The 24,664-nt window shown below is 36.7% G+C and overlaps 1 protein-coding gene across 3 annotated transcripts in view; it reads left to right on the top strand.

The window, feature by feature from the left end:
• The window catches only part of LOC131027676 (geranylgeranyl transferase type-1 subunit beta), a 185,226-nt gene that overhangs the window by 80,096 nt on the left and 80,466 nt on the right, over nt 1-24,664 (top strand). For all 3 annotated transcript variants that reach the window (XR_009102524.2, XR_009102523.2, XM_057957757.2), the window contains exons 5-7: nt 14,975-15,030; nt 15,160-15,236; nt 15,389-15,434. Coding sequence is in view for 1 of the 3 variants with exons in the window: in XM_057957757.2 (XP_057813740.2) it covers nt 14,975-15,030; nt 15,160-15,236; nt 15,389-15,434 (179 nt within the window). In the remaining 2 variants the exon portion in view is untranslated. The remainder of the gene's footprint in view (nt 1-14,974; nt 15,031-15,159; nt 15,237-15,388; nt 15,435-24,664) is intronic.

Here is a 24,664-nt window from a genome sequence, read left to right as displayed (position 1 = left end):
AAGTTATAACACTAAGGTTGGAATCAAATATTTTAATTAAATTTAAGCAACCTTAGTAAAATAATTAAAATAACTCATTAATGCACCAAATTTGCGAAACCTTGTCAGAACACGTCGCAATCAAATTCCGATTGCACCAGAGTGATCCTGGTGATGAATAATAACAAACGAGGCCAATCGGGCGACTTACTAAAAATAGACGGCTTCTCCAAGATTCCTGGAGACCAATCCAGAGGTCAGAAATCACTTCGGAAAGTGGTGTATAACTCCAATCAAGTTGAGAAGGTGATCACAGTCTGAAAGAAGGCATAAATAGTTTGTCTTCATTGTTCCCATACCTTCTTTGATCCTCTGCAAATTATCAAGAGAAGACTCAACTTCAATTCCCTTTTGTCTCCTCTCTAACTGAATCATCCAAAGGTATTCTCAACCAGCTTATGCATCTCATCATGATGGGATAAGGCTGCCACAATCTCATCCTCATTTACCTTCAGCTGATTCAACAAACTGTGCGGACTGTGTGAAGCATCTAACTGTGACTGAATTTCTTCCTCTGCAATGTCTTGTATGCACACATTATGCTCTGGAATCAGATCAGCACTAAATCTACTTGACGAAATTTTCCTAATGCCCAAATTAAGAGTCTCAATACGAGGAAGTCCTGTTTGCTTCATACACTCAACTTCCAACTTAGCTGATTCACTAGAAGATGGTATGTTCTCATCATGTAGTTCTACTGGAGCAGTAGTGTGATCACAAATAGACTCCCCAAGGAAGTCTTTCCCTTCCACTGTTTTATCAATGAAAATCTGCACATCACCAATGAAGAGTTTCGTGAACCCCTCACCTGCAGTGAATGACTCTAATTCCATAAACTCATCCTTAATTGTATGGCAGTCATTACCCTTATTGTTATCCTCAGGCAAGGTATAGGTGTAATCATAGCTGAAACGTTCCCATCAAGATCTGGATTGTCTCTCACCTGAAGAGGAGGTGATACCTGTTAACCCCACATTATCAATTCTTCTGAAGTCAACTATTCCCTGAACTTCTCAATCTTTAGCTCAATCAAATTTCTCAAGAGGTCATAGGCTGCAGCTGAAACATGTAACTCTGTTCTCCAAATGTCTTAACAAATTAGACCACAACTGCTCACAAACAGTATCATTCTCATCCAGTATCATGGACAAGATGTTGAACGTGTCTGTTTTCACCTTGTTAGGATAACGTTTTTGATTTCAGCAATGAAACAATGAAACATTTGGAGAATCATCTTATCACATTGGAGATCCAACATAAGGATGAATGATCTCATCCCTGCCACAATATCTAAAATTTTTGCCCTCCTATTAAAAGTGGAAGCTTTGTCATCATGCAACCCATGAAGACTCTCCACAATCAGCTGTAAGACTTCTTTCATTATATCATCTTTGTAAGGAATTTCAGGAGTTGTAATTCTTATAATTTCGCTTAGGCAATTAGAAACAACTAGTCTTACCTCCTTATTCATGTGTCTCAGCAATCTATGTTCTCCCAAAGATTTCACTGTCGGAGCTATTGCATTTTGGATCAGTTGAGAGGGTGACTGTTTCACCTTGTGCAAGCATTTTGCTATTTTCTCCAATGAGCTAAGAAGATCTTCTTTTGATAGAGATAAGTGACCCAACTTTTCTCCTGCAATAGACACCCTCTTGCGCAACTCTTGATCACATTTTGAAGTAATTAGTACATCCTTCAACGTGTCTTTTTCCCTTTCTTCATTTTTGCTGGCTTTCTGTATTTGTTCACTGGCGAAGTCCTTTCCATTTGTTTCTGATTTCGTTTTAAAGATGGATCTAAACCAACCAGGATGCTCATGCAAGTATTGGAGATCTTCTAGTAACTCTTCATAAGGCTTCATCTTTCTGATTAACCCTTCAGGATGGCAGGATACACCTGCTCTGATACCACTGTAAGATACCACCCTGTTCTGCTTAAAATTGAATGCTTCTACGCAGAAATAATTCTGTCAAACAGTTGCCATGCAACTACTCTGTTCTGTTTTTCGAATGTTTAGTTGATACCTGGTGCGTTTTCTGAAGTTTTATAGCATTTTTCATACATAGACAGCATTCATGATACGTAAACCATTGACCATTATTTCAAAATTACACAAACATCATACTGGCTGCTGGCATTTCATCAAACACTTGACTGACTACTACCAAAAATGCTAGTAAATTCCTTATTTAACTGGCTGTTGGCATTTCATCAAACACTTGACTGACTATCCAATTAAGGTCTGAAAACTGAATTTCCCTGTAGTTTGCTGATACCCAGACGTTTGTTTTGTTTTTCTGATTTCATTCAGTTTACACTAACATGTGCAATGAGTTTAACAGTAACACATTTCCAATGTAGCATATTCAATCAAAACAGAACAATGGTAGAGCTAGATAGTTATTTGTTTTTTGGAAGATTATTACAATCAGTACAGTAGTAGCAACATTCAATAATCTACGAATATCTCTTGCTGTATGGTAGGTTGAAGTATGGAGGTAAATGGAACCTGGTAAATTCGCTGGATACTTGATCACAACTATCTTCACCAACTCGCCCAGTAATCACAGCACTGCCCTATCCAAGAAGCAATCACGACCTGTCAATGGTGCTGTCCAATGCTCAGCCAAAGTATTTTTAAGTCTCAGTAAATAGTGTTCAATACGCCCAGCCAAAGTATTAACCACGTCCCAGTCAGAACAACCTCTTACGCCCAACCAAGGAAATATATTCATATACGCCTAGCATAAGACTTGAACAATCACCAAACCATTAGAAATATTAACGCCCAGTAAAAAGGAAACTACACCACGTAGGGATAAGTCCACGGCCAACAGAAAAATAACAGCAGCTAGACGATATCTCCAGGAAATTAATGCCACGCCATGCTAGAGTTACTGTGCACGCCCAGTGTATATATTGCTTCGGTCTCCATTTCCTTCGACCTCTTCTATTTGATCTATAAACGAATTTAACTGAGTGTACGAGGCCCACAGCTGAAAGGAAATGTTCTTACCACACAGTCTAATACTGCGACTCCTCCATGAATGGATCTTCAATCTGCTCATTCCAACCCATGACTCCAGTCTCTACAATTTTAAGTTTAGAGATTTCCCAGATTTGATCTTTCACAAATGTGGGAAATGTTACTAATGAGGGTGTTCGTCCCCAAAAGCCAAGATTTCCAGATTTTCTCCAGAATCTCAGTTTCACAAAAATCCAAGAACACAAATTCCCAAGATATCCCAATCTGCATTTAATGCTTTCATTTATAACTCTCATTGGGCTCATTTCCCAAGACACCGTGAATGTGGGATAAATAACTTCTTTTTTAAAATATCACTTCTCCTTAAGTGAATGAAATGTCCCCTTTTAAAAATAAAGTGACTATAAAAATAAATGTATTTTAATTTAATAGTCCCTTTATTAATTTAAAGTCCCTTTATTCTCTGAGAATGACCTTTTTGTTGATTTTATGGTAGTGCTCGTTAACCATAGGCAAACATCAGATCTGTTGACTTCCCAACCATAGACGATAAGCTCTTATTGTCACCCCCTAGCACACTACATATATTTCTCACCATCAATTGATCTGCTTGTACATGAATTTGATCTGCCTGATTATGATTGAACTTGTTGTCTAATCTCTATTCCAAAGAGGGAAGACCACGTTCATATATATCCGTCGGAAAGAGATATCCAAGAGTTGGCTCTCATCAAGGAGGCACGACCTTCATGAAGCATCGCATGCCTTCAAATGAGGGGTGGCGGACTTTAACCAAAAGTCGGCCCCTTTGAAACAAATCCGATAAGTCAAACTCGATAATGTATGTTTAATCTTTAATCCTGATAATGCATATGTGACTTAATAAAGATATTAAGGGATTAATATAAGTTGATAGATTCATCAAATGTGTAAGGCCAATAGGCCATTCACACATTTGATCTTGTTGAGTCGGCCTGTAGGATTTCTACCGACGCTATATCATCAACAATCCCTCTTAGCTAGGGAGGAATCCTTCCTAATCTCTACAACTCATATCACCTCATCGTGATGACTAATATAATGACTACACTCATATGAATGAAAGAAGCTTATCAACTCATTGTGATAGCATATCACCTCATCGTGATGTTTGACCACAATGGCTACTCCCATATGTGGAAAGGAAACATATCACCTCACCGTGATATCAACCATCACGGCTTCTCCCATGGATGGTGTAAGAATAGATATCACCTCACTGTGATATCAACCATTATTGTGAGATCATCACCTCACAATGATGATAAAATGCACAAGTGTTCATCATTGTGAAATCATCACCTCACAATGATATTCACCATGGCTACTCCCAGAGGGTGAATAAGCACAAATGCCAAGTCATGGAGTTTCTCACATGACATCCACCATACCTACTCGCAAAGGGTGGATCCACCATACCTACTCGCAGAGGGTGGAACAAGGGCTGGAACCTCAAACTTCTCTCATAGAGAAGAATGCATAACAAGGATTGATACCTCGAACTTTTCTCACAGAGAAGAATGCATGACAGGGGCTGATACCTCAAACTTCTCTCATAGAGAAGAATGCATAACAAGGGCTTGCACCTCAAACTTCTCTCATAGAGAAGAATGCATTATAATACATATCAAGTAATTACTGATGCTGAGACTCCCTCTCAGCAAGGGCTTCACTCTCCATGTTGAAACTTAGTAGCTTTGGTAAGATAAATGATTGAATGAGAGACTTCATTTATCTCTCATTCAATCATATACCTTATCGATATAACTACAATCTAAATGTAGACCTCATGATTAAATAAATGAACTTGTTATAATCATCTTATATGCATAATCGATCATACTATAATCATATCACTCATGCTGTGATTGTAATAAGATCAGACCAGACTTATGATAACTATCTTCTTAATCACACATTATACCAATCGATGATTATATTGTTTATCGGATGATTATATTCCTGATGTGACCCGATTACTAATCGATCAATTATACTATTTAACGTTACCCGATAGTAATCGGTTTAATATGTTAAAATGACGTGACTGATAGTTATCGGTATATCGCTTAAGTGAAGCGGTGCATATGCACCAATCAAGACATGTTTTGATTGGGCATATCAAAAGACATGACCGGTCAAGGCATGCCTTGATCGGTGGGCATTGCCTATATGTACATGTCAATGAAAAGCTGTAGTATTATAGAAAATAATTAATGTTATCTTCAGCAACCTGTGACATAAGAAACAACAGAAAATATCAGTAAAAGAATAACAATATTATATAACTTCAGACTTGAACATAAATTTGAATATCATTTACACTCCACAACTCCAAGCTTGTCTCGAAAATGCACAAACTTCACTTTGGCAAGAGGCTTGGTGAGAATGTCAGCCGTCTGTTCCTCAGTACAAATGTATCTCAACTAAACAACATTCCTTTGTACCATATCTCCAATACAGTTATATTTGATCTTCCGCATGTTTAGATCCATAATGAAATACAAGGTTGGAGTCTGCATCACTCTTGGTGAATCCCAAGCTCACCAAGTATCCATCTATCCAAGAATATCACTACCTAGGTGACAGCATAAAGGCCTTCCAGCCTACACTCATGGAATTGAATCATAGTCCTCTGACTGCTACAGTTTCTCGATCACTAGAGAAACCATCTCGACATGGTCTACTCCCTCTGAATCAATATGACCAAGATCCTTGGAAGTCAACTGAAGCAGATCCTCTAGCTGCTCCCTTAGTCACGGAAGCATACCCTGCTCACATGGACCCAATCGTAGAATACAAACTGAGCAAGGAAATGTAGCTTGATCACGACGCAGTGGGCATTGCAAACATCAACGCATCCGACATTGCTTCTGCCAATGCCAAACATCCGAGCCAGTTCGGTAACTGCGACCCCCCTTGCCCAGAATATATCGGACCTCTGTATTTGACCTCTACCTCGAGCAAGCATCCAACCCTGCAGACAGTCAAACTTCAACTCCTAGCTCGGCGGAGAGATATTCTGGCTAGACATTGCCAAGACTTGGTTGCAGACAACGATCCGTCATCAGAATTTTGCCAGTGACATCGACATTGTTAGCTTGGTTGTTCCAGCTACGACTGCCAACATTGCACCATACTACCTCGGCAAAAACATTGAAATCCATTGAGCAAGCATCCGACATCCATTCTGCTCGTTGCAGTTTGGAGACATTGACATCCGTGCAGAGCTCGTTTAGCAGTCATTAGTGAGCCAGACATTGGATAAGTCCAACACTACGTGGCGATATTGCAATACATTGAAGTTGAGACATACATGGAAACCGCCAATCCCATGTCGAGCATTATCAAACATTGAAACTGATCAGCTTGCGAGTGGAGACATTGCAAACATCTTTAGCCACTATCAACAACGGGAAGACACATCCGCACGACATTGGAAACCTCGTCGATCGAGATTCAAGCCAGCCTCTGTGAGAAGGCAAAGATCAACACTCTCCCCACCGAAGAAACATTCGGAGTCCATCAAATCGCGACATGTCTCATTGACGGCAAGAGTTGCATGGAGGAATCCGTAGAGCTTGAACTGCTGCTGCTCCGTTTCATCATAGCACCTCCTCATCAATTTTGACTCCAAACCATTCAGATTCCTAGAAGTTCGAATCTGCTCTGATACCATGTTGATTTTATGGTAGTGCTTGTTAACCACAGGCAAACATCGGATCTGTTGCCTTCCCAACCATAGACGATAAGCTCTTATCGTCACCCCCGAGCACACTACATATATTTCTCACCATCAATTGATTTGCTTGTACATGAATTCGATCTGCTTGATTATGATCGAACTTGCTGTCTAATCTCTATTCCAAAGAGGGAAGACCACGTCCATATATATCTGTCGAAAAGAGATATCCAAGAGTTGGCTCTCATCAAGGAGGCACGACCTTCATGAAACATCGCATCCCTTCAAATGAGGGGTGGCAGACTTTAACCAAAAGTCGGCCCCTTTGAAACAATCCGATAAGTCAAACTCGATAATGTATGTTTAATCATTAAACCCGATAATGCATATGTGACTTGATAAAGATATTAAAGGATTAATATAAGTTGATAGATTCATCAAATGTGTAAGGCCAATAGGCCATTCACACATTTGATCTTGTTGAGTTGGCTTGTAGGATTTCTACCGACGCTATATCATCAACACTTTTCAATAATTTAATAATATTTTGACACTTAAGGTCACTGTTTTATGCGCCCAAGATTTAAAACTTTTCGCCCCGGTTGCAACGAGCTATAACACTAAGGTTGGAATTAAATATTTTAATTAAATTTAAACAACCTTAGTAAAATAATTAAAATAACTCATTAATACACCAAATTTGCGAAACCTTGTCTAAACACATCGGAATCAAATTCCGATCGCACCGGAGTGATCCTAATAATGAATAATAACAAATGAGGCCGATTGGGCAACTTACTAAAAATAGACAGCTTCTCCAAGATTCTTGGAGACCAATCCAGATGTCAGAAATCACTTCAGAAAGTGGCATATAACTCCAATAAACCAACTGAGCTCATCGGAAGCATCTGATTACTCATCTGAACAAAATGACGTGAACCTAGAGTGTTAGCTACTAAAGCTTGCTAGAGAACTTGAAAAATTGGAGACATTACAACAATTTTGTATATTTCTTTAAATTGTTGCATATATATATATATATACATATATATCTACACACACACACACACACGCGCGCGCGCGCGCACACACACATACACGGATGAACCCAACCCACGAACCCTAAAGGCAAATTTTTTTTTGCCCGAATCCATGAATTGGGTTTGCATCCTCAAACCCGATCTTGAACCCGAATCGATAACTTAGGTTTTCTATGTGAAAGCACCAAACCAGCTAGGATGGATCTTTCACAATCAAAACTAGTGAATATTGACAAGGGTTTCCATCCTCAATCAATCTTGGGAGAACTTGTTTGTTTGCTCCAGTAGCATCTCGGTATGTGTGCAACTTTGAATTATACAAATGAGAGCTGAAATCCTCTTTTCATAGAGTTGGAGGGAAAAAGAGGAATCTAAAATTCATAATAAATTATTTTCCCTTAAAATATTTTTGCACTTCTAAAAAAACCTTAATGTCTAAGTCCCTTTTTCTTAGACATCCACTTGAGTGGGACAAAACATAACTTCATTAAATTGAAATAATCTAAAGTAAATATTTTAACGTTAACCAAATAATTTTAGTATAATTTGTTAATAATGCAAACCACTTTGCAAAAGCACCGCCAAAGGATCAAAAATTGAAACTGAACATGCCAAGAAGGAATTGACGTCGGAAAATGATGCTAGGTGCCAAAACGAGCACTTGCTAAAAATATCAATGTCCTCCAAGAATTGTGGAGAACAACATAGAAGGTCTAGAATGCTACAAAGAGTGTCACTACAAACCTGAAACTCAATTGAACTCCAAACCGTCATCAAATGCCAAGAGAACCTGAAATTGAGCTCTCCAAGAACATTGGAACTCTCTTAGCTCACTTGGAAACTTACAGAAAACCTCGAAAATGGGCCAATGCTCACAGAAGAGTATGGCATAAAAATGGGGACATTACATTGAATCTCTCAAGCATTATAAAAGAGTGAATGACACTTTCCTTATGCTTTGACTGTTGAAAATGGAGAACCAAAGGCACATAATTTCCTTTTGAGAGGCAAGAGTTGTCATATCTGATTGGGTGGATTGATTGACTCAATTCCTGATATTCACGTATATTCGGGTGTTTGGATTCATGTCTTACCCTTACATGTTGCTGAGGTATCCAACTGACAAAGTTGTTCTCATGGAATATTTCCATTAAATCTTAAAAATACACTTTCTTTGGAGAGGGAGGCATAATCTTGGAGTTTGTTTCTCAAATCAATTTGAAATCTGTGTGTAAACCAAATGCATATTCTAAGTTCATCAATGAGGAGATGTCCAAATTCAACTTCAAGTTCCTCTATGAAAAACACACTTGTGAGAGTGCAATCAAGGTTTGGGAACAAGCATATGCATATTCTCATGATTGGAGACTATTGGATCAATTGTGCAGATGGTTTCAAAGTATGGAGAAGGGATTTCAACCACTTAATGGTTCGTCAATTTGCTAATTTTTTATTGGTGGATGTGAAGGGCATGTCAAATGATGTCTTACCGCCACAATTTGTGCAGAATAAGATAGGGCAACAACCCCAAGATCGTTTGGAAATTGGTGAAACAAATGAAGTTCAAAGGGAAGTCCATGTATGGGTACAATGGGCTGTTGTAAGAAAGCACCTACATATCAAATTGATTTTGACACTGTTGATAAAGTGGTTGTGTTGTGACGTTTTCACACATCGCCCCATTGCAAATGGGGACCCCTGCTTTTTGCTTTTTAGGGTTTGTTTTCTAGGTCTTTTAGGGTTTTGTTTGTTAGCCTTTGCGTTTTGTGTGTCGCCAAGGGAATCACATAGATAGCAAGTCCAGCTTGAGTAATGTCCTGATCCTGAAAATTGGCTAATTCTGAAAGTCCTGATCTTGAAATTTGACTAAGTCTGGAAACTGAAAAACCTCCAAAAATTAGATTTTGCAATATAGCTCCTGGAGGTCTGAAACCACTCTCAAACATCCTGAAAGTATATATGGAATATAACTTAAAGTATAAGAAATTATACTTAAATGTTATATTCCATAAAAATTATCCTGATAGAGAGTTCAAAAAGTCAAATTTCGCTCCTGTCCTTCACTGAGGATCCAGAGCGAATTTCACTTCTGACCCTCTCAGGAGGACCAAGGCGAATCGCTCCTGTCCCTCTCCAAGGGTCCAGAGCGAAAAGGACTTAGCAGAGTCATTCTTGACCTTGTTTGGTCAAATTGAAACATCAAAGGCATGGTGGACGGCGAAATGAATGTAATAGAGCATCCAGACTTGATTAAAAACAATGAAATGATGAAGTTTTTGCCTAGAAGGTTAAATTCACTCCTGTCCCTCTCCAAGGGACCAGAGCGATTTTCTTTATATGCACAGTTTTAGACCTTTCTTGGACATTAACTTTTATTCATAGCGTGAAGTAAGTTGAAATCTTCCCTAGCAAAGACATTTCATGATGAAAAATTCGCTCCTGTCCCTCACTGAAGGACCAGAGCTTGAATTTCAAATTTGCACTTTTTTTGCAAGATCAAAATGATTTTATGATTTGAAGAGATCAAGGAAAACATGATTTGTGCGTTGAATATAATTTGAGTGGTCCACAAGCAAGGAAATATACCAAGATGACAAAAGGCGCTCCTGTCCTTCACTGAAGGACCAGGGCGAAAAGCTTTGGGACACCTATTTTGCCTTGCAAAAACAAGATTAAACATGTATGGAATGGATGAAAGAGATCATCACTTACCCCACATTGAGAGTTGGCAATTAAAAGGATGAAGAAATAAGAGCAAAAGTGAAAATCGCTCCTGTCCCTCTCCAAGGGTCTAGGGCGAAGTTGGTGACATCCTTCATTTTTACATTGTTTGAGCGTTGATATTCTTAAAATTCACCAAATTTGCTCACTTCGAAGCCTTTGGAAGATTAAATCAAATTCACATTAAATTTAATAAATTAATTTTGTACCTTGAAATAATCAAAATAAACATCTTAGAGGTATTAAAATTAATTTAAATAATTAAAAGATTAAAGGTTGAGCGCACAAGGCATTATTTTGTCTTTATTTATCAAGTCGGCCTTCTTCTTGGTGGTTATTTATTTTATTTTAAGGCTTAATTGCTAGGTTGGCCTCAACAAGGATCAAGGTAAGCGCTCTATATAATGGGAGAGGTTCTTTAGCAAATTCAAATCATTCTTGCATTATCTCTCATGTGAACTTGAAGAGCATATTTTGAGGAGTGAAATCCAGAAGATTGAAGGTGAAATTAAGCAAGTTTGAAGGTGAATTTCCAGATTTTGGAGAAGCTAGTGGAAGGTGAAGTTCTTTTCCAAGCTAAAGGAGGCGTAATTCATCCAAGGGAGGACTATAATCTAAGCTTGTCCATCAAAATCTGGGGTTCTTTCATCTTTTGCCAAGGTTTTGTAGTTAAGCAATCAAAGAGGAGGTATGAAGAATCATTTTTGAAGTTCTTATTCAAGACTTATTGTGATCCCATTGCAATTTTGTAAAATCTAAGTCTTGAAAATCCGATTTCCATTCATGATTAATTTGAAAATGTATAGTTCTTGATTTATCATGACTTTTTTCAAATTAACATCTTAAGTTTTACCTTTGAAAGGTCTTAAATTTCATGCTTTGAGGTTTGATGCTCAAAAGACTAACTTTAATATTTTGTGTAGGCATCAAATGGAGATCCCGGAGTTGGAAAATCAAGCCAGATCAAGGACGGTCTCCTCCAAGAAGATCAAGCAAGGATAAGGGCGACCTCCTCCAGTCTAACATCAACAAGGGCGACCTCTTCCAATCCAACATTACAAGGCGAGGTACATCAACATCCTGCACATCAGAGACAAAAGAAGTTGGAGCAAAGGGTTCGTTGAAGGAGCAGATAGTTCCAGAAGAGTTAATTAAAGCTAGCTTCTCAACAACATCAAGTTGAATATCTACCAAGATACAAGTGTCAGACGAGGTGGCATCCTAGTCATCACTTCTCCAGTCGGTGTGGTCCACCTCAGCACGTCCAGATTCAATGTACCTAACTCATGGGAGGTGGCACAAACTCCGATGTACCTACCCCAGCTATCCATTGGTTGAATTTTCTAGAGAGGACATGTGTCCAAGCAATACAATTATTTCATTGGTCGAGCATTAAATGTTATGTAATGGTTGTAACAAACAGTAATTAGGGTTTTCATTGTAAAATCTTGGCCATTGATCTCGAATTGATCTAAGCCATCGAATTGTATTGAGGGCACTATATAAGCCCTGACATTTCATTTGTAAAGGCAATAGAATAGAGTTAGTGAATAGAGAGTAGTTAGAAGGTGATTAGCAGTTGATAGAATAGCAATTAGAGTAGAGTAGAGAGAGAAGGCAAAGATTGTTGCCAAGATGTTGTTGTAATAGACTTGTAACTTCATTGAAGAAATGGTGAAATTTATGGGTCGATTCGACAATTTGCATGGTCTCTATACTTCTCATATTTGATTTTGTGTTATTAGATGAGTGGAAGAAATGTGCTTGATTGATGGTGGAATTCTTATATCCATGCTACTAGCAGTTTGTTGATTGCAGACTTGCCTTGTGTAGTCAACTAGAATCATTCAGCTTAAGCTTAACTTCAATTGTCGCTTCTTCATTGATATGCATCAACCTGATGGTGTCTATGCCTGCAGTGATGATTTGAACATCATAAAGCTTTCCTTCGAAGATCGCACTAACCTTGTGGAGATGGTCCTGGGATGTCAAAACAAGACTTAGTTAGAATTTCATCAAAGATCATTCATTGCTCTTACATTCTTAGTGTTAGGATTAGATCCTTTCCTCGCCCTCATCTTTTTTCCTTTTTTCAAGTCAAAGCTAGTAAAATCCTGTGTTCCAGCAAATATTCAAAGCAAATCAGAAGTTCAGTCATCAAGTGTAAGTCCTCTTGTGATTCCAGCAAATCACATCATACCACAAAGAGCTTATCCACACGTAGAGATCCTACAACGAAGAACCTTGAAGTCACCCTGATTGATCCTTTTCGCGATATCTTCAGCATTCAGAGGCTTTACTCAAGAGAGGATAAGGTACCCTTGGGTATTTTATTCTGTGTTTGATAGTGTACAAAATACATGTCAATAGGTTGGAGAACCAATTTTAAAGAGATCGTGGAACGATCAAGATTGCGAATGGAAGTTTGATCATCAAAACAACTATTCTTTCTAAAGATAAGTACATTCAAGTTGTAGAGCTTTTTGATTTTCAGATCATTAAGACTGTTTTGGGGTTAAGTGTTTAGTTTGGTGATGTCAATATGTTGGAAGTTGTCACAGACAACATAAAGGAAAGGGTTATCAAAGATGAAGAAGACGAGGCAGCCTTGAAGGTTGAGGTGAAGCAGCTTAAGGACTACATTTCTTATTTTCTACAATCCAGTTCAAAGCCTACAATGCTCATGCCCTATTGTAGACTCTTCCAAAGAGCAAAAACAACTAGATCAATTAATTGTGTATGGGAAGAAATGAAAATTTGTGATTGAGGTACCAAAGAGTTGGAGAAATTGTACAATTGATAACAAATGTGAAAAAGATTATTTAGGAAATTGAGCACATTTAAAGATTCATGATACATATTTTCATCATATGAGAAAATGGTTGAAAAACTTAAATAGGGAGAGGTGCTAAAATTGACTAAGAAGCAAAAGTACAAGGCGTTGACATGGGAATAGCAATACTTATTCGACATGAGAATTTTGGATGAAGTTTTGCCTATTTTTATTTGGTAGAAAATTAATTATTGCAAGTCAAGAAATTTGTTTTCTGATTTGTCACAAACTCCATGAAAATATGGTGATTGTGAATGAGTCATCCATGACTTAGATGGAGTTCAAGGTGAATTCCAACTTTTAATAAGGGAAAATTCAGCAAGGACCAGCAAGTGGGTAAGATGTATATTTTGGTAGCAATAACGGCTCACCTCCAAAAGGCAGAAAAAGATTCAGAAGACTTTGGAAAATTGATTTCTGAGGCTGAGCTTGTTCTTCAATCTTAAATTGTGTACCTCGAATCGATGTCAATATCAAGGAAAGTCAAGGTAGATCGATTCTTCCAGAGTTTGCAAAAGTTTTTAGATTCTAGTGGAGAGGTTGGATAGCTTGTTTAGCTATCATTAATTTTAGCTTGGTTGGCTATATGAGGGAGATTAATTTGGATAGATTACTATTTTGAGGCAAATCTATATGTAGATTTTCTCTCATGCAGATATTATCAAATTTTAGATGATGTTTTATTAATTTTGCAATAAACTCAACTATCAGTTTAGCTCATACGTTGCATGTCCTAGAATTGTTTTTAGGGGCTAGAATTATTTTACAATAATCTTGCATTCATGCAAAGCTTTACCTAGGATAGAAGTACCGATTCAATTCTTTTATTTAATTTCATGCAATTTTCATAAACAGAATCAGTAAGTTCTTTTGCACTTAAAGTTTCAAATGGTAATATTCAAGTTTTCTTATTGCTGAAATTGTTGCTCCCAAAATGATTGTACTTGCAAACTGTTTGTATTGTGAATCGATTGTTTTCAATAACTTTAAAGAGCTTTGTATTGTCAAAGTTCTTGGAATAAGTATTGTGACTTTGTACACAATTCTTCCTACTTGATTCATAAATCGTGTTCATGCCTTTGTATTTGTCCATCAAATCTTGTTATTTCAAATTAATGATTTTCCATCTTTGGATTTGATTGAAAAGCATAAACATTTTTGGTTGTGTTAGTTTACTTTCTATAGTGGAAGAATTACATTATAAAATTCTTATCTAATGCAGGTACGTTGAAAATGCAGGTAAGATTGAGAAACAAAAAGATCTCTTAAATTCTAGCATGCTTGAAAGGTCTTTTAAATTTGAAGTCAAAGGGAGTGTCCCTAGTGATTCGAAGAACAGTTTACTGTACATGCTGTTCTATTTTGTGTCACTTTGAAAGGTGTGACTGAAAACAAAAACTAACTAAAGAATTGTTATTTGCCCTCCATTGTTAGAATTTGAAATTTTTTGAATCTTGTCAGTCATAGTTGAATATATAATTCTTTGGTTATTTGTGGATTGTACAATCTTAAGCAAGCAATTGTACATTTATTCTAAAGATTTTTATTAGTTGGTTACTTGGTGCTATATTGATCTACTGTGTTGGTAGTGGCTGGTTATTTTATGATGTCTAACAGGGAGACCAATTTTGTAGCTTTACTCCTCTCCATACCGGTGCTGAGACAGATCTACGATTTGTTTTTTGTGCAGGTAATTCCGGGCCACTTCTTAAAAACTTTTTAAAATTGTAAAATTGAAAATCATTTAATATATTCTTTTCTTGGTAAGTGCTTAACTTTTGGGCTATGAAACTTAATTTCTGACTTTTTCTCCATACAGCGGCAATCTGTTTCATGCTCAATGACTGGAGTGGGATGGACATGCACAAAGCATTGGGCTATATTCTTAGTTGTCAGGTACCTATACGGAATGATTCTATTTTGTCATTTGCATCAATAATTTTTTTCCCTTGAAGTTCTTCAAAAGGCAATTAATATTTTAAAGTATTTTGAGAAGTAGCCGCATTTGGTTCTGAACAAATGAATCTTTCCTTTATGTATTCTTTCAGTCATATGATGGTGGATTTGGATTGAGTCCAGGCTTGGAGTCTCATGGTGAGATAGACCTCCCTTAGAGAAATACCTCAGCCATCTTTTTGTATTTTAGTTCAAATTCGGAAAGCAAAATTTTTGCTAGCTTAATGACTGACATGAAAATATTTAAAATATATGAAATCAAATATCTGTCATCAATTTTCACATATTTATATTGTATAGCACTGGTTTTATACAAGTGTTCTATACCAACAGTGTCAAGAATATTGTTTGACATGCATCTCTTCTTTCTTTTTATCTCCAAGCATGACAGTCATGTCTGAGTTTTCGCTCCAGAAAATGCAAGTGGCATACATGCTACAGAATATCACCTCTTTTTTCATTTCAATGCCATTCTCATTTGTAGGTCTAACCTCTTCTTTCCTTTCACTACCCAACTTTTATCCATTTTCCATTGCTTGTTATGAGTTCTTGTTTTCTTAATTTGCACACTAGATAGGTTGTCTTCACCTAGCCAGCATGCTGGGCTTGATGCATGGATCTCCATTTCTCAGCTTGTATCTTGTATCAGCCTTGGTCTTGGGAAGTGGAGTGTTGTAGATTTGGGCAATGACCTAGAAATATGAAAAAATAGTATCATGTTACATAAGATGGTTCCACGTTTACCCATGGAAGAAAAATAGTTTTGATTATGCTTTGCCTCAATAAATAATTCTGAGTAAAAGCAACAAATAATTCTGAGGTATCAACAGCTCAAAAATGTCTTCATTTAATTGGCATAGTTTGTGAATCTATTTAAAAAGTTCTACATTTGTAACAATTCTATTAATCTATGTTTACATCATGATTAAACTAATACCTCTAATTGTCAACGTTTTTCAGCTACTAAATTAAGTCAATAGGTCACGTGCTGCCTACATAAGTGAATTCGGGATGGTTTACATCTTATGGACACTCTAATTTTGTTTTGTAATTAATATAAAATTCCATAATTGTTTCACCAAAATGAATCCCATCAATTTTTTATGAGCACTTAGCTGACTTTATTATGACTGTCCTCTCACATATTTGTTCAAGAAAGAAATGCTTTTGTGGTTAGAATGAGTTATTTAATTGTTGTAAAGGAAATAGTTTACTGTATGCATGCATGGCAATAGACAAAAAGTTGAAACATCACAAGAGCAAAGCATAGCACAAGAAGTTGCCTTGGAGAACCCAATATGAGAAGAAACTCCAGAAGAGTAAGGCTGTTTGCCTTAGTTGATTTAGTGACCGCCATTGTACACATTTGCTTAAGAAAACAATGCTTTTTGTGCCTAGAAATAAGTTGTTTAAGTGTTGTAAAGGAATGACCTTATTGTATGCATGTATGGCAACAAACAAAAAGTTGAAACATATATGAACAAAGCATAACACAATAAATTGCCTTAGCTAACACTTTTATGGTATCCTACACTTGCTCTTGTTCTGTAATTTGCTGCAAATGCACAGAACTCCCTAACACACTCTTAGCCACCAACAACCTCTAACTCTGTCCAAAAGAAAGGAGTGATGAAACCGCTCAATAATGTCTTAGAATGACCCCTTTAGGGTCTATCTATACAATTTTGGATGTGAATAGGTTTTAACAAGATCTCTAAAGACTCAAATGTAGAAGAGACACCTTTTCAACCATTCTTTTTCTCTCTTGAGTGATTCCGAAAAGACCACTGTATACTTCAGGACAGAACTACTAGGACACTTTTACAAACTCCATGACGCTTTTGCAATAGCCAAGACACTTCTGAAACTGCCATGACACAAATGAAACTGCAACTATGCCATTTCTGGTGGTATTATTTCTGACAAAACTGTGGTGTGTTTGAGCTCTATTTTTCTAAATCATGCTTCACCTGTGTTTGACTCCAATGTGCCCAGATCTCATAGCCACCAAAAGTTATTGAACAAACTTGCATATTGCGACCCTCTTGAGAATCAATGAATTATGAGTGTTTCAATTTTACATATTCAGTCATTATGAATAGTGATTGAACATGGTTGCTTAGTAAGTTAAATCTGCTAGCTTACCGTATCTGATTCAGATTAGATGTCCTGCCACAGAGAAATATACATCTCTAACACCTAAGCATTTGTTGTAGGTATATCCTTATGCTTCCACTGTTCCCTTCTTTCAGAGGATTCTAATTTCATGAGTTCCTGTGTGAGTGTCTGCATAATAACTATTGATGTTTATCTTAGCTCTTGTGAAGTAGTTTCAAAATCCTGGAGAGCTCCCTGACTTGATATTCCATTATCTAGACTCTAGAGCAGTTTCTGGAATTTAAAGATCAGATGGACATGAGGCTCAACAGGATCAGATATTGATTTCCTTATTAGAGTTATATTACAAATTTACAACAGACTATGGAGACATACAATTCATGTTTGAGAAGATTCTCTATGAACTGCATTTCATGAACTGAAGACCATGGGGGCAGTAGCCACGGCAGCATATGTTTATAGGCTTTCTCTATAAAGCCCGAAGATTGCCATATGTGTTAAGATACAGAACAACTCCTACCAGATAGTTGCAAGAAGTATAGGCGATTCTGTATTAACACAAAAATGGAAATGAAATGATTGGATATAAAAACTTAATACTTGTTAAAAGGCAACTGCACTATTATTAACCCCCATCTTTTGAAAGCTGTTTTTAATTGTTTGACTTCTGTTCTTAGTCTATGGCTTCATATGAAAAAGGTCTGAGTACTCATATTAAAGTATAGTATTTTGATTTTTTTTGGGGGGAAATGCATCTAATATAAGAGACATGCTGATTTTATCAGCCAAACAACAGAACTACAATGAAGGCTTGCCCTATAAAAGCCAACATCTGAAAATGTGCTACAAGAGTTTTCAATCTTTTTGTTTCTGTTGGTTTCTGGTTTTTAAAGACAACATAACTATCACTGTTGTCAATATCTATAAGTTTCCTGAGAAGGCATTTACGTTAACCCATTTTCTGTAATATTTGCATCCTTAGGCCTCAAATTTAAAATAATCATGATATTGTACCTATGGAAAAAGGAAGGCTAGCCGATTGGGGTGGATGGGAGGAAGGTAGTTTGCGAATAAGCATCTACCTCTTGATTAATCAGTTCATTAATCAGTTCATTCATACACCTTTATTAATCAGTTCATTAATGCATTCATTAATCAGCTTGCTAGATAGGGCAGATGCTTAAGTAAGTGTTTTAGCTCTTGGTATTCCTGCATACTCTACCGCAGTAAATATTACATCATCATGTCAGTTTTTATTAGTAAATCCTCCATTTGGTAATAGTAGGAAGTTTTTTTTCTAGACCCCTAGGTAGTGTTGATGTATTTTTTATGACACCATGCAACAGAGAATAAAATACTAAGTATTCTATCCTCTCTTGAACAAAGACCTTTCAGATGCTAAACTATGTGATCAAATGAGGCGATTTCAAGGTTCCAATAGTCAGGTCTTGACTTTATACGTGGAGAGACTCAGTGTGTGATGTGATTTGCTGGAATCACAAGGGGACTTACGTTGTATATGAATGCTCGCTGGAACAAAGGAAATTGACTCATCTTTGGAAAACAAATGGCAAAAGAGTTTAATGGTTAGGAAACCTAATCTAATCCTAAGAATGTAGGGAATGATTGTTGAATAAGTGCAACCAAACCACACTTTGCTTTGCCATCAAGGAACAACTAAACAAAGATGTTGCAATCTCCCAAGGATAAGCGGAAAATTTTCATATCACCAATGCTCACCAACATCATGAACAATGAGCATGAAGTAGTAGAAGTTAAGCTTTTACACAAGTTCAATTTAACCAAAAACTGCAATTTGCAATCAACAAACTCCAAGTGGTATGGACATTAGGTTTCACCATTCATCGACAATAAGATCTTCCATCCATCTAATTAAGAAATCTAACTTGAGAAGAAGAGACCATACAACATGTTGAATCAACACATGAAATCCACCATAACTTTAATGAAAGTAATGTTTTTCTTGCAACAAGATTTGGCAACAATCTCCTTTTCTCCTACTCTAATCTACTTCTAACTATTGACTATCAGCTATTGCTGAACTCTTAACCTTTACAAACAAGGAGAGCAAGCTCTTTTATAGACTTCTCTTTACAAATGAATGGCTAGGATCAAATCCAAATCAATGGCCAAGATTACAAGATAAAACCCTAATTAGGGCTAGTTACAACTAACTTCTTCTCGGCCAATGAGAAAATTACATTATAATGGACACATGTCCAACATTGAATTCTAACCAATAGGAATTGAGGTTAGTTATAACAATATTTGATGATGTGACATGTGTCACTTGCTCCATCTTTGAATGAATCAGGTTCATTGAACTTGAACATGTTGAACTTAATTGATGAATGAAGGTGAGTTATCACCACCTCAGCTGTCATCACAAGTGTTTGTGGTTAAGCAATATCTCTTGATACTCAACATTTCCAATTGCTTCATGATGGATGTGATGATAGTGGGAGATATTCCCGAATTGCATCATCTTATCTGATTTGATCACTTTCACCCATCCTTTTTCATACTTGGGAATTCACCTTATGAATTGCATCATCTTATCTGATTTGATCACTTTCACCTATCCTTCTTCATACTTGGGATTTCCGGAGGAAATTCAAGATAATTGCAATATTTCCTCTTCATTGCTCTATCTTGATGTTGTGAGTCCTCCATTGCATCATTGTGAAATCCTCTCCATGCTATCATTGAGGGTTGATTTTCTTGACATGATGTTGTCCTCTCCTTTGCTTCTTCTGAAGTTCTCTCTTCTAGCTGCATCTCTTGAGGTCATGATGATGCTGATTCTCGATCTTATCATTGACATATTTGTCTTGTGCATGGCTTGGATTGTAATCCTTGTTGAATATTTGATCCTTTTGTTACTTAGAGTGTTTGTACTTCCTAGCATGACTTGAACCTTGACCTTGCTTTGTTGGGTTTGAAGTCCTTCATCTTTGATTCGCCTCCTCAATGTCTTCTTTCCCTTGTGAATGCTTGATCTGATGGGGGGTTCTTTCATTTTGTAACGTCTTCTCTTCATCATTCCACATGCTTACTCCCTGCATCAGACCTGAAAACAAGGACTGTGCATCATACATCATGGATTGACACATTAAAAACAACATTTAAAACGTTTTCAATCTGGAATTTCATCAAAAAAAAATCAGAAAATGCAAGTCTGGAAATGCTCCCTGATGTACTGTCTTGGATTTTGGTTTAGATAAAACTTGCTATAAATTTGCTTTCAATCAGGTCTGGTCTTGAAACATGCTAAGTAGGGTGATGAAACTGGAAATCAAATTCAATCAGGTCTGGTATTACAAAATCTGGAACAATTTGTACCAACAGGCTTGGAAAAAATGGAAAACAACTCCAAAATTGTGGATAATGATGTCTCCTTCAAATTCACACTCAGTTTGATCTTAAATCAGCCTCTTGAAAGATGAAATGTGCCTTCCAATCAATGATGAAAAACACTTAAATGTCTGCTTACCGCGATCTGCTTCTCTTCTTGGTCTTAAATTCATATTTAATTGATGAGAAAAATGAATTGTTTTCATCACTTATATATGCTTCTCAACTTTTGGGTCACACCTTTTCATCTCCCAAGGAGGCAGATTTGTCTTTCATTTTTAAAATTAAATGTTTTATTTTCTTTGGGGCCAAATTGTCTTGGAAGTGCGCACTCCCTTCAACTACAAAAAGTCATGGATTTGGGCTGGTTGTGGACAAACTTCACACTTTGCGAGAGAGTTGTAGATTTCTCTACCTTGTGGATAATTTGGGTTGCTCATGAGAAAGTCATGGATTTCTCCATGTTATGGATAAATTGTGACACCTCTTTCAAAGTCATGGATTCCTCCTTGTCATGGATAAATTGTGACACCTCCTTTAAGGCTGCGGATTTCAGAGTCCAAGGATAAAATCATTAATTGCATCATACTTCTCTCATTTTCCTTTCATTCCTCAATCATTTCTCATCTTCATTCCTTAATCACCTCTCACCCTTCTTCCATGAACTTGCTTCACTTAGGCATTCATTTGCTCAAACATGGGATATTTCACTCATCTCCACAAGGTCGTGGATTTGAGCAATTCATGGATAAACCTTGCCTTATCACCAAAAGTCCCGTATTTCACCCAGTGAAGGACAAATTTGGAACATTATTGAAAAATCGTGGATTTTGTCATGTCATGGAAAAATTGCAAGGATCACCAATATTTCATGAATTTTGGGAGGTGAAGGACAAATTGAATGCATTGTCACCCAAAATTTTTGGATTTGCCAAGGTCGTGGATTTCACTTGGGCGTGGATAATAGGAGGTTGTGGATTTCTTGAACTCATGGACAAATTCAATCTCTTCCCCTCAAATTTTTTGGATTTAGTTGATCACACTAGCCCCTTCTTATCTTTACCATTAAAAGCACTTTATTTGCAAATTTTGAAGTCTTAAAGGACGAATTTTAGTTAATGCAATTCTCATTCAACATAGCCCTCATGACCTCTAAGCCGTGGATTTCCTCTGGGCATGGATTCCATCAAGGCGTGGATTTCATCAAGTGAAGGATAAAATCGTTGCCTCTGGCTTCGAAATCATACATTTCTCCAAGTTAAGGATAAGTTGTTGTATCTTGATTTGAGGCGAACTCTCCTTGTCAAAGCCATTCTAAACACTAAGTCATCGAAATCATGCATTTCACTTAGTCCTTGAAAGATTGATCACCTCCTCCTAGGCATCAAGTTACTGAATTTGTGGATTTGTGAAGGTCATGGGTAGATTGATCATCCCACCTCTTAGGCATTAAGTCATTGAATTTGTGGATTTGTGAAGGTCAGGGATAGATTGATCATCCCACTTCTTACCTGTCTTGAGCATTGAGCCTTTCAAGTTGTTGATTTGAGCAAGTTGTGGACAATTTTTTTCACCTCACCTCAAAATCGTAGATTTCATGAGGTCTTGTATTTTGGCTAGTTGTGGATTTCTCCACATGGAATTTTCAATTGCATCCACACTTTGTTTCATTCTGATGTCGATTCTTATCTTTGGTGAGGATTTTACCTTTGAATTTCCTTCAGGAAATCCAAGGAAAACTAACCCATACTTCACTTATGTCCTTCGTTCATCTTTCATCCTCACTTGTCTTTTTCTTGAAATCCACCTTTAGGAATACTTCACATTCCTTGAGTGATTACTCTACTCAAGATCTATATGATCATGACTTCATTGAGTTCATTCCTTGACAACCTTGCAACATTGATATTGTTGACAACTTTCCTAACTTGACCACAACATTTTACACTTTTTACTATCTCGATTCTTGACTCTAAAACTCAGTCCTATCGCTCCACCATGGACTTCAGACATGAAACACGACAACCTGACTTGACCACCTTTTGACAATGAAGGCACTACATCTTCTCATAAGCAAAAGGTTAAAGACACCAAAATTATTGCCAAACTAGATGACTAAGCTAAAACAACTCCTCTATCAAGCAAAAAGTGGGGGTCCCCATTTGCAATGGGTGAAAATGTCACAACAGGTAGGATCCCCTATCTACAATGTACCTTATAGGACTCATTGAATTCTCTGAGTCTGATTCTGAGTCTAAGTAGGTTCAAACAAGGTCCACACACGTGTACACATACAAAATGGTCATACACATGTGTGTACATACATATGTACATTCATCTACATACAGACATGCAATGCCATAGAAATAAGAAAATAAAAATGTTGTCAGCTCTGATTATAAAACATTGTGTGCACCAAAAGCTTTGCCAATCCACAAGCAAATTGAGAAATCAGTACGTTATGAGAAGACCATTCCATGAATGAGCAGAATATTGTCTGTTAGCATTTTAATTTACCCCTTTGAGGACAACACAGAACAGAACAGCATGCAAAGTAAAACTTTTCTTCAAGTCAGAAGGGGTAGCTCCCTTGTAACAAAACTAAACCCTAGAATTCTAATCTATTGATTTTATTATACAAGACAAACAAACTTAAAACAATCTATTGGTTTTTTCTGTTCTTGGACAAAGGCTTATGCTTATCAGCACTTCTACACATGGACAAGAGATCTTGTATCTTTATGACCAACACTATTGACTTAAATTTATGACATCTAAACACACACACTCGTTTTGGCTAAAAGCAGAGACCCAAAAGAACGAGTACAACACAAAAAGAAGAGACTAAAAAGAATGAGTACATCACAAAAAGAAAAATGATTAGATGCTGTCATATACAAAGCCACACTAATTTATTCAATGAAACTTGGAATAGACAACCTGCATTTTTCAAGGAAAGCTATTCGTTTCGACAAATCAACAAACATAAGTTTACACAAGACAGCTTGAACAATAATGTCAGGAGCAAAAGAGGGTTTAAAAAATATTTTTGAAATCTAAATTCATAGTATTTACTAGGTTTTGCATGAAAAGTAAAACATGAAAAAAATCTGTAGCTCCCTTGAAATTAATAGTTTGCTTGCAACCAAAGGAAGCCCAAAATACCAATATGTTTGATATGGTTTGTCTAAGATCAGAAAAATCTTAAATAGACCTTGACTAAACATATCATGTCCTTAAGATAAATCTTCTAGAAGGCTATCTTAGAATAGTCACTCTCCAATAATAGACAGCTAAAAATAGCTGTGGCTAAAAGTAGCTGTGGCTAAAAGTAGCACTTGCTAAAATTTAATTGCTTTTTAAACCACTTATCCATATTTAAAAATATGAATGCCTTTTGAAAGAGAGGCACTACCTTCCATCGTCCTTTTATTTTATTTTAAAGATTATGAAAGCCCTTTGTAAAAGAAAGTACCACTCACTTCATCATTATATTAAAGGATTTGTGCCACCTCTTTTATTCAACATCTTAATGGCTGTTATGTATTAAACATGCAAGATGCTTCCCGATAAAAAATAGGCAACATGATTGCCACTTTGAAACCGCCACGATATTGATGCATTTGTTATTTTGTTTTCATAAGTATTTTCATCTTATTGAGGAATTTATTACCTCCAACAACTGCTCATCATTTTATTTTCATCTTATTGAGGAATTTATTGCCACCAACAACTGCTTCTCATTTTATTTTCATAAATTTTCTTTTTGTGAGAGAAAATCATGTTTTTAGAGCTTTAAATTGCGTTGGTTACCTAGAAAGCAGATTTTTACAAACTTTTTACTGGAAGCTCAAATTCAGCTGAAAACGGACCAG

This window comes from Cryptomeria japonica, chromosome 8 (assembly GCF_030272615.1).
Source record: "Cryptomeria japonica chromosome 8, Sugi_1.0, whole genome shotgun sequence".
NCBI classification, from domain to species: domain Eukaryota; kingdom Viridiplantae; phylum Streptophyta; class Pinopsida; order Cupressales; family Cupressaceae; genus Cryptomeria; species Cryptomeria japonica.
The sequence above is the reverse complement of the archived record's forward strand: the minus strand, read 5'-3'. Positions and strand labels throughout refer to the sequence as shown.